This window comes from Conger conger, chromosome 14 (genome assembly GCF_963514075.1).
Source record: "Conger conger chromosome 14, fConCon1.1, whole genome shotgun sequence".
Classification (NCBI taxonomy): Eukaryota; Metazoa; Chordata; class Actinopteri; order Anguilliformes; family Congridae; genus Conger; species Conger conger.
Window position 1 is genome coordinate 12,437,003 of NC_083773.1, and position 15,721 is coordinate 12,452,723.

The window sequence follows — 15,721 nt, forward strand, 5'->3', positions numbered from 1 at the left end:
GTTTTAAATGTGTAGAACTGTGTCTGATTGAGAGAATGGTACAGTATAACCCAGCTGTATGGTCTGATCTGATAGGTGTGCAGGTGAAGGGCTCTTAATGGCAATTTCCATTTGACTCTCCTTCATCGATTCAGGGCACTCCGAGTGCAGTTGTGCCATAGTCATGCACCCAGATACAGCTAATTCCATTTCAAGTCCATTTCAGTTCTTCTGTTAAATACCATCAGGTGAGGTGCCGTTGTTGTAGTATGTGCATGCATAAGGTTGTATCGTTGGTATTTGGACATTCTCAAAATACCATATTCTACACAAACTATTGTATGCCTGTATCTGTGTTTTTGAATCCAAACTGATGAAAGGTATGTTTGCCCAATGGAAATTAGAGCACTACAGGGTTGCTACGGCACCGTCACCCACCAACAATAAAGTACCAGGGAGTCAATTCACTCTAGCTGTCGGAAATTCAGCCATAGAAATGAAATATGCCCACCTCTCTAATGGGAGTCCTATTGTTATTGAGCTCCCCTTCTACTCCTTGCTGCTTTTTGGTATTTACCTGACAACACCTTTCATATTATAATAAATTGTCACAACCTTTGAGCGAGCCCCCTTGAGCTTGTGCCCGTTTGTATTATATATGACATTTCTAATTTGCTCGGAAGTTAGAAAAATGGAGTGGGCTTCGTGTTCTACGCTCTCATGTGGATCCTGTGTGAAATTCTAATTACCTCACCATGGCAATTTTGAAGGCCAACACTGGCACTGGAACAGTGGATAGCGCGTGATGCACACATCAGGATGCTGTTCCTCTCATCTACATTTCAGAGAATTTCTCTTTCCAACAGTCTGCTCTTGTGCCGCTGTATTTTCCGGTGCACGGAAAAACCTAATGAATTCTTCACATGCAGAGAAATACTAGGTCTTCCGTGAATGTTTACCATTCAGTAGAAATATCTAGTCTGAGTGACATCCATCCATCCATCCATTATCTAACCTGCTTATACCTGGTTGGGGTATGAGTGGGTTAGACCATTCACTCATACACTCATAGCTACAGGCAATTTAAACTAGTCAATTAGCCTAACCCCCATGCAGACATTGGGAGAACATGCAAGCCCCACACAAAGGCCGACTTCCTGGAAACATTGGTAAAACAGTCAAAATACGTTTTTGAATGAATCTGCTGAGTCTACACTATCCGCTGCACCACTGTGCCACTTGTCACTGACACTGAGGAAAAAAAACCCCACAGCTCTATGCTGCATTTTGGGCTTTAGATTTCTTTATTTAAAAAACGTTTGTATACGGTGTTATAGGGCACACTATAACACTATAATGTGTACATAGGTTTAAGGGACAGCATCTAAAGGAAGGTTGGTTTGCAACCAGCTAAATGTTGAAGTTAATTGGTTTTAGGAAGGCCTTGAAAGCAACAAAGGCACATTCCACACTACATCACAATTCAAAAAGCCAGAACTCGCTCCGTTCTGCTCTCTGCTGTTGGTGTTTGTCGTGTTGAATAAGTTCCGGAGGCGAGGCCTTGGAGTCACACGTGCCGGCGCGACACACTGCAAAGCAAAGAAGACACGGCCGCCAGGTTCAGCGCGTCTATAAGTCCCGACGCATTGCGTGGGCGTGAAGGCAGGCTCCGGACCTGCTGTTCCGTCCCAGAATCCCTCGGTCTGAAGACGGGATGATGATCGGCCTGCATGCCTCTGGCTGAACGGGCTCATGAGTGCTCTGTAGGGCTACTGAGTAAATACCGGCTGTAATGGGGGAGGTAGCGGCTCGTGGCCTAAAAGCCGGTCACGAGTTTAAGCTACGCCGTGTTTTCAGAGGTCGCTAAACGCTAATCGAGCCCAGAAGGGAATTATAACGGAAAGGAGGCTTTGTGCATCCTCCTTAAATCTGAGTAACAACTTAAAGCCACTGTTACGTTTTATTTATTTATATATGTACTATGCGTCACCACAAATTTCATGGTCCCAGCAACAAAGGAAAAAAAAGTCAATGTGAGATTTGAAAAAAAGCGATGCTAGCTGAAATCCCCGTCTCGAGTTAAGGTTAAATTAAATGCCCCCTTTATTTCTGAAAGTATCCACATGACTGAACATAATACCGCCAAGAAATAGAAGTAGAAACTAAGCGATTTGAAGTAAGGATTTATTTATTTATTAATAGATTTATTTATTTATTTATACAGACAGATGGATAGTTATATAGTTATAGATGAATAGATAGATGGATAGACAGATAGATAGATGTCAACCCCAGAACGGGTACACAGGCTCGTCTTCTAAATAATTCTACTTTTTGTAAAAAAACTTGTCAGATTTTACTACACATTCCTGGAAACAGAAAAAACAGAAAATCCATCCTACCAGGAAGGAAGAAAGCAAAACAACAGCATGCAGGGCTGTCCGTGTGTTAAAACAATGGAGAGACGTCTCTCTGTAAGACAGATGGGCCTGAACACTAATGACTGAGAGCATGCGAGGGGAGCCTCAGGAGAGTATGATCAGTTTAGCCAAGAATCAAAACATCCCAGCTCTCCACTCTCGCTGAAGCTGCCTGAATAAGATATAGCACACAGCCTCTAATGATCGCGCCGCACAATCAACACAACTCGAGTTTGCTTTTTGAGGCAGAAAGAGTACAGAATTCCTACTGTATATGAATCTCCCATGGCTTCATCACATTGTTCCTCCTGCACAATGAGGACAATGCAGTGTAACCTCATATGGGTGCCCCTAATACACCGAGAAACATCTGACAAGACAAATTGAGTTCCATTCCCTCAGGTGAAACGCTAAAGAAATGGTTTCAATCAATTGCTACAATGGCATGGAAGATATTCAGGAACAAAATGTGGCTGAGACCTTTGGCTTTGTAATTGTGGTGGCTGAAAATCTGTTGTCTTGTATACGCGGAAATAAATGTATCTTCCCCTTTAACACACAGGGAATGACATGAATCACTCATTGGTCCATGTCCTTCAGGGAAAAATGTTGAAACCCAGAAAAGAAAGCTACAAATTAATCATAAATATTGCAGAGACATATCCTGAACAAGGGGCTGTTGGAAATATATACATACCTGGGGCAATAATCTGTAATTTGATATCAGTTGTTGCATCTGAACTAATTTCAATTTGCAGGTTAAAATGTAAGTCCAAGAAAAGATCTAAATGTGCAATGATGAAATACAAATCAAGTTCCTTCTGATCACATGGCTGATAGCGTCAAAAAGCACTGACTGAACACTGCTTTTGCATCTCATTTTGCTCTTTTTTTTCCCCAGGAAATAGCATTCATAGTAGTCCATGTAGTCATCTTGCTAGTCCACACAAATTTATTCTACATTTCAAAGCCTTGTATAAACTACTTGAATTAAATGGATGAGAATGTAAATCAGAAGAGCAGTGAATACAGCCGGTTTCACACAGTAAATTACAAGCAGAGTGAGCCCTATGCAAACAGAGAATATAATAGGGAAACATTTAGCCATGACTGCCATTCTCAGTGAATTTTCACACTTCCACTGGATTGTAATATCCTGTAGCTTTTATCTTACTATCCCTTGCAATGCAACAGTGAAGCCTTAATCCACATTCCACTTAAATGGAGTGAAACAATTCACTGATGGAATAAACAGCACTGTAATAAATCAACTAAAATGAAGGGCAGGGATAGCATTTCCTGTTTCTCTGTGAGCTGATTTCCCTCCATGTGTATATATACTAAATTACCATACTATGATGCAGCAGGAACTACCTACAGTTTGCAATATCAACTATGGAAAGAAACTAAATCTACCCAGTTCCATTTTATAGAGTGCTAAGGAAAGCCATCTTAGTAAACTGTAGAAACTTATGTGCCAACTTTGAAAAGTCAGCTCTGGTGGGTAAATTCAAACTAATCTTGCAATCTAGAAATAGAGGCATGGGATCTGTGAGATTATGAGAAAGCTTATGAAGATTAATATGAGTGAAACTTTCTTTTTGTGACAACATTCATTTTCATTTTTTAATCTTCAAATGTAAAATATATTTTGTCAATATAGTGAATACACAACATGCATAAAAAAACTGAAGAAACTTGGGAATCATTGATGAAAGATTCTAGATAAGTTTTTTAACAAATCCGCAACTACACTTTTCTACACAATTCCACACTAGTGTGCCTCTTAGAAGCCATTTTCTTTTTTTAAATAAATGCAAACTACTAAAGAATGTGTTCATACACGCACCACACACACACACACACACACACACACACACCCGCGCACTTTAAGATACATATGCTGCCGATCCCCAACAATAAATAACAGCATAATAGGATTCTTCAGCTTAGCTTTTCCGATGACTGCTTCCACTATCACACAGACATTTAAGTGCAATAATCCATGACAAATTGTTTCATCTGATCCATGACAAATTGTTTCAGAGCCAGATAGAGATGAGCTGATCGAAGTGTGTGAGAAAGTCCTGTTCAGGGGCAGGAGGATCATCATGCCCTCCTCGTCCAGTTTATAAAAAAGAAAGGTGGCTTTGATTAACAGAAATGGCACATCCAAAGGAGACCTTTGAAATGACTCTTCGGTCATGCAATTTTCATTGCAATTAAAATAGAATTTGGTACCCTATGCCGCCATTGACTGGAAGCATACAATGACTCCAATCCCAAAAATACAATAGTAGAGATTAACATGCCAGTCGCATTTAATTTACGAAAAAAAATCTGGAAAGCCAGTGTAACATATTCTTAACTTCTTGTTGAAACCTATCTTATTAAGCACATGAAAAAGTTGCATTGCCAAATACAGTAATCTCAGAAAGCAGTCAAATGCCGCCAGTGTTTAGTCTTGCTCCATTGGTGTTATTGGTCTATGTGTGACTATTTAGAAGTGATTCTGAATGATGCACTGAATAATCTCTGGCAGTTTGATACAATTATTTTTCATCCCATTAGCTGAACTCAGATTCATTCCCATTTATTCAAATAAGACGAAACTAATTGAATCTGGTTTCATCCATCAATTCTTGTTCTAATTAATTCCATCAATTAAAATGTGTGTGAAATCTGCTAAGGAGCGGTTGTTTTCATGAGATGCATACATTTTCCTTAAACTGCCTACCCCTTTTTAAGTCCTTACTATAGCACATGTCAAACGTGGAATTTTCAATAGTGTGAATGACTCACAACTTGGTGCAGCAGCTCCATACTCCTCACATATTGACTTTTAGGCAGAGGCCCCCAAAAGAGACCGAGATGTAGGCTGCCCCACTGAAACCCACCAGCATATTTTTTTCATGCCATGTGTAAAAGGTATGGGGGAAAGGGAATCTTATGAAATCATTACATCTATATTATATTGGGATGGGGAAAAGGTATATCTTGTATATACGTAGTTTATGAATTCATGAAGTAGCCTACAAATGAACTATCCAATGTAATAATTTCATTAAATTAATTTTAGATCCGGGTGGGGGAAAGGGAATTGTAATTTTATTAAGTCATTACACTGATATTAGATTGGGGTGGGGGAAAGGGAATTATGATATGATAAAATCATTACATTGATATTAGCTTGAGACGGAAGAAAGGTGTATTTTCTTGTCTGTGGTTTGTGAAATGCAAATAAACGTTATAATTTCACGCAGTCATTGTCGATGTAAAATGTAAACCCTTACCCTCAAACAAAGATGCTGGAGGGTTTCTATTGAAGTCAATGGGAATACTGACGTCGTTCAGAATTGACGGCAAAGGTAGAGTGACGCCAAGGGCGCTGCCTAAACAGCAATATATCACATGTTGGGAGTGAGAATTAGCTGGGTGAAAATAACCACATAACGGTGTTCATTAAACCGTATTAGATTAGGTTGATATTTTAGCAACTCGTAAGCATTGAAGTTGCCCTCTTTATGTAGACAGTAAAGCAACAAATCTGTTATGCATAACTTAAATAAATAGGCACAGATGAGTACATTAGTAATAACTTTCGTGGTGATGCATCTGTGTGGGTGTTGTGCTCCGTTGCATCAGTGCCTTTATGGTGTACCCTGCTGTAGTTACTCCAGTAACTCACACAGCTACATTGACACTCATCTCATCTTAGGATATGGCCCTCCCTGCAGTGGTGTCAATGAAATGCCAATGAAAATTGTATTAATAAATAAATAAATACTGTGTTCACATATGCGGAAACAATAGTCTGCCCATGGCTCTCCCAGGTTCTGTAATATTAAATGCTTTCTGGCAACTGACATATTTTTTCCCTTGTCTCACTCGGAGAGAACCACATAGAGAGGTGCCCCATAGGTCCAGAACTGCTGTCCTGTCGCATCATGGAATCTTAATCACAGTGGCCAGAACAGCAGCAGTGACCCATGGCAGTGTGCTGTATTAGTTACTTGCTTCCAGTCGGTAAAAAGCTACTGTGTTTGTGCTCTGCTATATCTTACTGGTATCCATACTCAAAGCATCTTAATTTCCTGCTTGGCAGAGAATGCAATGAACTCTCCCTCAGTCAATAAGCATAACACATTATTTATTTTTTTCAAAATCTTGTCATTTGACTGAAGAGTTTGGTAGTTTCGTATTGTTTTCCAACCTAACTTTATTCGGAGAGCAACAACTACAACAACAACAACAACAACAACAACAATGAAAGTCAAAATCGTGACCAGTACTGTGAAGAACTCTACGGGATCTCATTAAATGCAACACATTTCTCATCAAAGCAGGTTTCATTCAAAATGAAATACTGTCAGTGTCAGACCATAGTGTCTGACTCTCCTCGCTCTACTCTGCTGTGACTTTCATTTTCTGGAGCTCGGATTTCCCACTGGTGAACTATAGGCAAGACACATTTCCTGATTTGAATCGTTAAAATGGAACGCATTGAAATGCCAGTGTTGGGGGTTGGGGGATTAGGCACGGGGTTCCTGAAGCAATAATCCTAGCCTTAGTCTTGTAACCTTGCAACATTATGTCTGATCTGTCATTTAATGACACTGTATTGGACATACTGATGACATTGAAGAAGGCTGCTGAAAACTGTCTTCCTACCAGACAGCTGAAGATATTGATTATTTGAATTTCCTGTCAGGGGTCAGAGTTCATCCCCTGGAAGCGCAGTGAATTGACTGGGGGTGTAGTTTGCCCAGAGATATGTTTGCTTGTAATTGTATTATATTTTTACTTTTATTTTGGGACCTGCCAATTAAAGAGACAACCGAATGTATTGAATTGGCATGAGCAAATACAATCCTGGTGTGGAAAAATGAGATCGAATAGAATGGTCAGAAAACTACAGTGGCTTTTACAGGTTCAATATAACCTGTTAAATAATTCTTGAAGTAATTTATTTTTATGTGAGGCAACATGGTTCTTTCTTATACTTTACCTCAGGTAAAGAATGCATTTTTTCAGTTTTATGTGATATGCAGCATATTAAAATTGATCCGGCATTTCAATTCTTTGCAGCGATATTAGTCCCTGAGAACTAATCCCGGCTCAATGGCTCAAATTGGCATATCAATGGTTTATCAATCAGCAGCGCCTGGCACACAGAGCGAATCACGACCTGTCTGCTTTAATACTACGGCCAATCCAACAGCCCAGCGCCTTGCTGTGGGACGGAGGGCTGGTGGCTGCACGTGTGCAGAGGCTGTGCCTGTCTAGCGCTGCTGCATCTCATTCATCTTTAACATGGTCAACACAACCATGGCCCCCTGCTGGAAGCCATCTCAGACAAAGAAAAACGATAGAAGTCGTGTGTTTTTCGCCAGTGATGATTCCAGACATACCGCAGAAGACAACTAACATTGGCCTCTTATCTTTCGAGACCTTCTGACCTGACGAAAATCAGTTAGTCTCGCAAATATGTTGTTTATAGGACACTAAATATGTGTGTGCAGATATATTAAGTTTCAAACAAAAATACTGCTTAAAAGTATGAACTAATGCAAAATTTAAAAGGTTGTATCTGCTTGGAGCCAATTCACCAAGCTATCTTTGAAGCTTGATATCTCAAAACCACTCAAAAGGCAGATACAGACGAACCTCATCACTCCAAGGTCACACTTTGCTGTGTAATTTTACATGCGCCTGGTCAGCCCTGCACAAGAGAGACAGGCTCTTGGGTGAAATGTTCCTTTGTTTAAGGGAGAGCGTAGCCTCTTTCTTCACTGCCACTGATATAATATAAAATGAACTGAGGGAGAATGACTCTTGTTTTATGTTTATTGACTAAAATAAGGGACCGTGATCCTGAACTCCACAGAGCTGACGGAGCCGTGCGGACGCGTGCCGACGCTACGCGCGCTGCGTCGGGGGACGCGCTGTCTACGTACATCGCCGTCGATCGCCTCTCTCGGCACGGACAACCCGAAAAACCTCCGGCCCTCCGGCCCTCCCCTGTCCCGGACAGCCGCCGCCCGGCTTCCAATAGCCCAGGCAAGGAGCGGTTGGAATGAGGCTTGCGTCGCGTCAGATTCCGCTCATCTGTCAATGTAGTGGATCATTTCTTGAGAGACTAGAATTGGCTGCCCGGAATCGGAGTGCCATCAATCTTGCGAGGCGCGAGACGCGGGGAGGCTGCCAGGCGGAGGCTCGTGGGAGACGGCCATGCTGCTTCCGAGCAGGTGATGAAGCTACAGCCTTCCCGTTACTCAATCTGAATCAGCCCTCAGTACCAGATCTGGACTAAAAAAAAAAAGCCCTTCCTCATATTTAGTATGCGCGCAGCATTCAGCCAGTTCCCGGTGTTATGAGGTGGTCGATTCTTCAGACTTAGCCAACTGCAACAATGCTGGAGGATTTCATCCGCGTCCGAGGGTACCCTCAGTTGCTCAGCTCCTGCCGGACAATCCTCCGAGCTGTCATTCCTATGCTCCCCGAACCCCCCCCCCCCCCCGCCCACCGCCCCCCTTCTCCCGCTCAACCACATGCCAGCTGTCTGTCTCTGTTCAGCTGCCCCAGGGCAAAGTCTTGCTCGTATTCAACACCGGGCCTTCAGTGCTGGAATGAGCAACTCACTACCATTAGAGTGGAGTCATTCTCACCTTCTCTCACCTTCAGATAATTGCCTAGCCAAAGCAAACTGAGAATTTGTGTAAATTAGTCCACTGTTTCATAGAAACAGACCATAGAATTATTTGCGGTCATTTTGACTTTTTTTCCAGTGCACAAATTAATAGCTTTGGAAAATGTGAAATGTGTAAGCATTTGTTCAACTCCTAGTTTGCGTTTTATGATGTTCATGTTACTATTGTATGCAGACCTAATTCACTAGTATTTTATTAGTCACCATGTTCAAGAGTGTTTAAAAAATGCATTATTTTGAATATTGCATCAAAATATTCTACTGACCTTATCTGTCTTGTTATCATGGGTGCTTACTAATAGAATTGTATTGTTCTTGAATGATTAAATTAATTAAGGTTCAAAATGAAGTTACACTTATCTCAGCACAGCAAATCTGTAAATTATAAAATCAGTTATAATGGAAAAATATATTACAGCATTTAAATTCTGTGAAGACAGTTAATGCCATTCTCACTCACTCTCACTGGAATTAATTAAAACGTTATCTGTTTTTAAATGCACCAGAATAAATATGCCTTAGCTCTCCTGGGAAAATAATGCATCATATTGTAGATTTGCACCCTCAATGCAATATTTTATGCTTTACTAGAATCAGAATATTTATACTGCTGATAAATTATTGCATCAGGGGTGCACATCTACTCTTGAAACATGTTGTCTGTAGGAGACCACCCTCTCTGTTGTGGGTTAAATTTTGGTTGCACCATTTACCAAGATAAGCAGTGGGAAATCTAACATAATTCTCTGGTTCAGAATCTTTTTCCGGGAGTGGGAGTGAGTATGCATGTGTAGGTGTGTGTGTGTGTGTGTATGTGTACGTGCGCACGTGCGCGTTGTGTGCCCATGAGCCTCGCTAACAAGAAAACTCTATCTGCCTTCACATAAACAGAAGAGGGATGTCTCACCCATAACCTGCCTAAGTTCCCATCTGCCACAGGCGGGATTTTGTTTTGCTGGCCTTCTGCATAATTTAGAAGACACTTACTGTAGGGCATATACTTTCATGTAGAGATTTGGCACCAGACTCTGCCAAGCCTGAAAAACCTGGAAGCACAGTTTTAAAAATGAATTTGGGTCTTTCTGCTGTTCCTCTTGTTCGGATTAATGAGTCCGCTGTGCTTTGTGAGGGCTTCTTTGACAGCTGCTACTCTTTTATTGAAACTACCACCATTTAAAAAAAAAAAAGATTATTTCTTCATTTTTGGAGACATAAAATAATAATGAATGAAAATAATGTCCTTTGTCCAGGTTTCTTCCTAAACTTTCGGGTTATAAGGAAGCACCCCCCAGACTAGATTTTTTTTCCCGAAATAGAGATAAACATAATGTGATTCCCACTGCAATCAACCAGAAATGTGGTGTTGAATGAGACTGGATAATCTAGGCTGGACCAATTTTATGAATTATAGATTCACCCTAAATAAGTAAACAAATAAATAATATACTTTTTATAACACAATTAGCCAAACATGATTTGTAATTTGATGTATTGCTGTGGTCTACATTCAATTCAAAATTGTGATTTTGAGCAAAACCTGCTCATTGTCTAGGCCTATCTTGTAGCCATATTCAGATAACTGCTAAAAGCATTTGAGTGACAGGCCAGTAGGAGGAAAATAAGCAGACACTCACCGAGGATCTGGATGGAGTTTGGGCCGGGCTGGGGCAGGTGGTGCTGTTGAATGGTGTCATACAGTGTGGCCTGGCACAGCAGCAGGGTGCTCACGCTAATCCACAGCCACAACAACCAGGACATGGCAGGACACGTCTGCAACCAGGGCCAGAGAGAGGTCACTGCAGACAGACACAACACACACACACGCACACACCACACACACGCGCGCACACACACACCTGCGCATCACATACACCGCACACCCGCACATATACACGCATACGCGTGCACACACACACCGGGCGCGTGAGCACACACACACCTGCGCTTCACATACACCGTACACATACACACACGCGCGCACACACACACATGCGCATCACATACACCACACATCTGCACACATACACACACACACGCGCACACACACACCTGCACACACATGCCCGCATGCATACACACACACACACACACACATACACACACATGCATGGATACATGTATGCGCGCACAAACACACACACACACAACTAGGCCCACATACACACAAAGAACGCAAGCCTCTACTTGCACAGAACAGAGGGCAAATCAGCAACAAATCAACTCAGAGACAGATACAAGCTTGCAGGAGCCAGAGAAATATGTCGGCATAAATCGGGTGTCACTAAAACCAACGAGGGAACATAGGACATGAGTCTAGGATTATAATAAATCAAAGGTACAGTATCTTTCTGCCTGTCCACTGTGCTCTCGCTCAAGCACAGAAATATTTAAGGTGGCAGAATATTGGCAGTTGTGTGAACAGCAGTGAGTTTTAAATCTCTACAGTATGTAATGTATGTGAAATTAAACTTGTATCTTCAAATAAATATACATATATTTCCGTAAGCCTGGACATAAACAGACATAAATAATTAATAAAATTCAAGATGTAAGATTAAAGTAGCAAGAATTAATTGACTGTACAGATTATGACCACACTGTGTAATTAATATACTTTGCCATTGACTGAAGACCTCAGACATCATCCATATCATGAACAAATAAATAAATAATAAAAATGCTTTCCTGATTCTCCACCATGAACAGAAAGCAATGTCCCAATATTTGTCTAATATATTATGATTATTTCTGCTCATGGTAATTAAATAAGAAGTCACAGAGGAATTCATAATGGCGAAAATAACTTTTGAGCTTTTCCTTTAAAGTTTCATGCATAATTTTATGACTAATTTGTCAACACCAAAGCAATATTGTATTACTGTTTAGGCCAGACGCCATCATAATTCTGTACTTTTTTTTATATGTTGATACTCTTTTGATCTGAGCCTTTCTGATTCTCGATTTAAGGTTGATAACACATCGTCATAATATTCTTCAAAAGATCTCAACTCGTTCCCAACACCATTGGAGGTGATTTTTCATGAGCGGAATCATACGAAACCATTCTGCATTTTGAGCAATCATGGCAGGGTTGGACACCTTTGTAAGCTCACAAAATGTCTCCCAATGCCTGCTGATGGCTGCCACATGACAGAACATAAGCTGATTCTTGTAAGTGTGTTGAAATTTAAAATAGACCCTTTAGAAGAGGTGTTGAATTTTCATTTCTGTGTTTGATATTCCATCAAACACCCATCTCACCGGAACAATTATCACATGGTTGGCACATCAATGACTTCTCTCATTGATGCACAGCTCTTCTCAGTACTTCAATCCACCTACACTATCCAGATAATTGTCCCTTCAGTTGTTTAAAATGGCATTAATTGAGTGTAAAGCATTCAGATATTTCCAAATCTGCAAAGAGCAACACTTGCAATGAAAGCCGCAGCTCCCTGTGTAAATGGCCTTTGTTTTTTCATTAACAGCATTATTGTGTGTAAATACTACCCAGCACTACTTATCAAGTGCAACGTCTAGTGCAGGTGCTTCTAGTGAAGTGGATGTCTTCTGATTACCATAAGTTGATGGGAGCCATGGGTACATTTTAATAAATAAAAATTAAGAAGTATTCCCGTTATTTTTCCTCAGTGAGCACTTTGCTATGAATAAACATGTTACACACAGATTCAAATTGAATAGTAATTTATATATCAAGTTTGCATCAAGCTTTAGGAGACCCAACCTGCAATGTAGCAGAAATGGAGAAAGATAATTGACAAAATGGGCTTTCCATGTTAAAATATATCAAATAAATAATCTGAAATATTTGTGTTAGCTGTACTTTTGAAATTTTCTGCCTAATCCTTTATGAACAACAATATAGGCTATAGGCAGTGTGTTCTTCCTATAAGATTTTACATACTGTAAAAAATTTAATTTAACAAGGGAAAATTTGCTTTGTCTCTTGGTCTTAGTCATTATATCTAAATGAATCACTGCAGAACAAAACTTGTTTCAATGTATTTTTTGTTTTTGGGCTTGAATGTGTTTACGTGTGTGTGTGTGTGTGTGTGTGTGTGTGTGTGTGTAATTACAGACAGGGAAAGAGAGAATACAAGATGAACAATCCCTTCAGAAACTTTGAAGTACACTTCAGAAGATTCCGCGAGGGATGCGCACCTATGGAAAAGTTTGGAAAAGTAACACTCCTTGAGTTGCTACCATTTTGAGGGAGTACAAAGAGACCTTCAACCCTTTCCAGAGAACGTAATTGACATTGAGACCACTCCTGAATATTCAGCACTTAAATTAAGCATATAATAATGAGCAGCTCATAATCCCCTCTCCTGCTGCAAATCCTCTCTAAGCCACAGTTTTGTGGAAATGTAGACTATTCCCTGGGGGATGCTTTTACCATGCAATATTCACGTTGGCAAACTGCCTTCAACCTGCAGGAAAAGCAAGGGAAAAAACAAACACTAGCCTGAAAAACAAAACGGAGAGAGAAAGATGTTTTCGGTCTTCTTTCAGCGAGTCTGCTGTGGGCATTGTGTCTGTGGCTGTCTGCGTATATTTATATCAGAAAGTGCAGCCAGCGGTTGTGATCGACAGTGCGCCAAGTTGGAAATAACAAGCAGAGCATCAGACCACAAAGCCATTTAAATAAGGAGACCACATGTGCCCGTTCATGAATTTTAATACCAAGAGGAAAGAGCCTCTAAATTATTTGTTAAGTTATGATACCATGCATTATCTGAAATCCTCGGATGTGACAACCAGCGTTTACTTCCGTTGGACGAATCCTATTGCAGGTTCTTTATTTTTATTTATACTTCCGTATCGTTCAATAAATTAACTGTTAAATGCTCGTCTCTGTGTTGGATGGGCAATTTGCAGTTCTGTTTAATGGTCCATTTTCTCCCTGCCCTGCCATCTAATTAGTACATTGATTTATCTTTCTGTGGTCTTCGCACAAATGGCAATGGTCTCTGTGTGTTTTACTGGCATCCCACACATTACTTATTCTGTTTAAAAGCCACTGCTCCCCCATGCTCTCTTCCATATTGCTTATAACTTTATATTGTGTTAAAAAAGGTAAGAAAATGTCATATACACCAAATTCACTTCACAGACTTCTGTCCATTACTGTATGTACATTGTACCTAAGTGAGATGTAGACTGTAAAACAAGTGACTTTTGATCATTTGAAGCTTGACGGCCCAAGAAACTTGGAATAAGATGATGAGATTCCTTTGAGGAAAGGCACATATGATATGCAAGTGTGAAAAGTGAAAGCTTGCATGTATCATTTTTGCTTGCAGCAATCAAAATGTTCTCATAATGGATGACATCGGTGAGACAAGCAAGGGCACGAACAACAGCTGGCCAATGAAGAAACAATGCAAGAGAGAGTGCTGTCACACTTATAAGACCTGGCAACACCTGGAACTTTCAACACCTCACAGATCGCACTATAACAAAACACGCCAGGTCTACACTGGGACTCAAAGAACATTCTATTTACAGAGTCACAGAGCTATTTAAACTGACATATTTATTTAATATAATATTTATGTTCCTCCAATACTCCGCCTGCTGCTTTCACTATTGTATAAACCCCCCCCCCAACAGTTTATTTAGGTGTTAAGACACATCTCTGATCTTTTTATATCTTTTTAACAGGCTGGTCAGAAAGAATGGCTCCTTTGGACAGCTTAAAACCTGGCACTTAACACACTGGCAGCCCAACGCATTGAAAGATTAACTCAGCAAATGAGCTCAAAAGGCTACAGGCACTCAAAGACTGAAAAGCTCTTACCTGTGTAATCCAAGCAGGAGAGAAAGAACCCTACTAGCGCTTATCCGATAGCCTTAACACATCATCTTAAATCCATCCATTCTGCAGCCGGGATTCCCCACAAGTTCCTGATCAGATCTGCCAAACTGGGGATTAGGGAAACTCTTTTGTCCCCCGTGTCCCCCGCGCACAGACCGTCTCTCTGTCCAGCGAATCGCAGGCACTGGAAAGCTCAGCGCTGCTCACAGCCTCTGTCAGGATCTGGATGGTGTTTTAAAAGGTTCTCAGTGCTGTCATTCCGGTTCTAAAGCGACTCAGAGTGGGACCCCGTTCTCTCTGGAGGGGATCTTGTCGGTAATGTGGAGTTAATTTGCCTCTTCACTTTTACTTACTGCCGGGGACGGGTCTCTGTGTGTGCTGACAGATGGCTCCCCTCTCCGCTCTCTCCTCCCATTGAACAGCAGCATTGAGCGCGAGCTCCTTCTCCGTTAGAATGCACTAATAGTGTGCGTGCGTTACAGCGGAGAGCTTCGCTGGAGAGGTATCACATGTCTTAAAGCCAGACTGCCCAGTATTACAGCGCCACTATATCGTATAATGAAGCACAGTTATTAACCCTCTCCACTATATCAGGAGAAATGATGCACGGCACATTACGGGAGGAGACCGGAGGGGAGGAGGCGGGGGTAGTGCCGAGTGTGTGTGTGTGTGTGTGTGTGTGTGCGGGGGGGGTTGGGGGTGAGGGGTGGAGGATTGAGATCAGCTCTGAAGTGTGCTTCTCTTTTCACAATGTTCATTTGCTTAAGGAGGAAA

The 15,721-nt window shown here is 41.1% G+C and overlaps 1 protein-coding gene across 9 annotated transcripts in view; it reads right to left on the reverse strand.

Moving 5' to 3' along the window:
* Window positions 1–15,415, reverse strand: part of LOC133110216 (chemokine-like protein TAFA-1) — a 131,393-nt gene extending 115,978 nt beyond the window's left edge. For all 9 annotated transcript variants that reach the window (XR_009704827.1, XR_009704829.1, XR_009704830.1 and 6 more), the window contains exons 1-2: window positions 14,930–15,415; window positions 10,743–10,878 (exon numbers count right to left, since the gene is read on the reverse strand). Coding sequence is in view for 2 of the 9 variants with exons in the window: in XM_061220156.1 (XP_061076140.1) it covers window positions 10,743–10,866 (124 nt within the window). In the remaining 7 variants the exon portion in view is untranslated. The remainder of the gene's footprint in view (window positions 1–10,742; window positions 10,879–14,929) is intronic.
* Window positions 15,416–15,721: the final 306 nt, after the last annotated feature.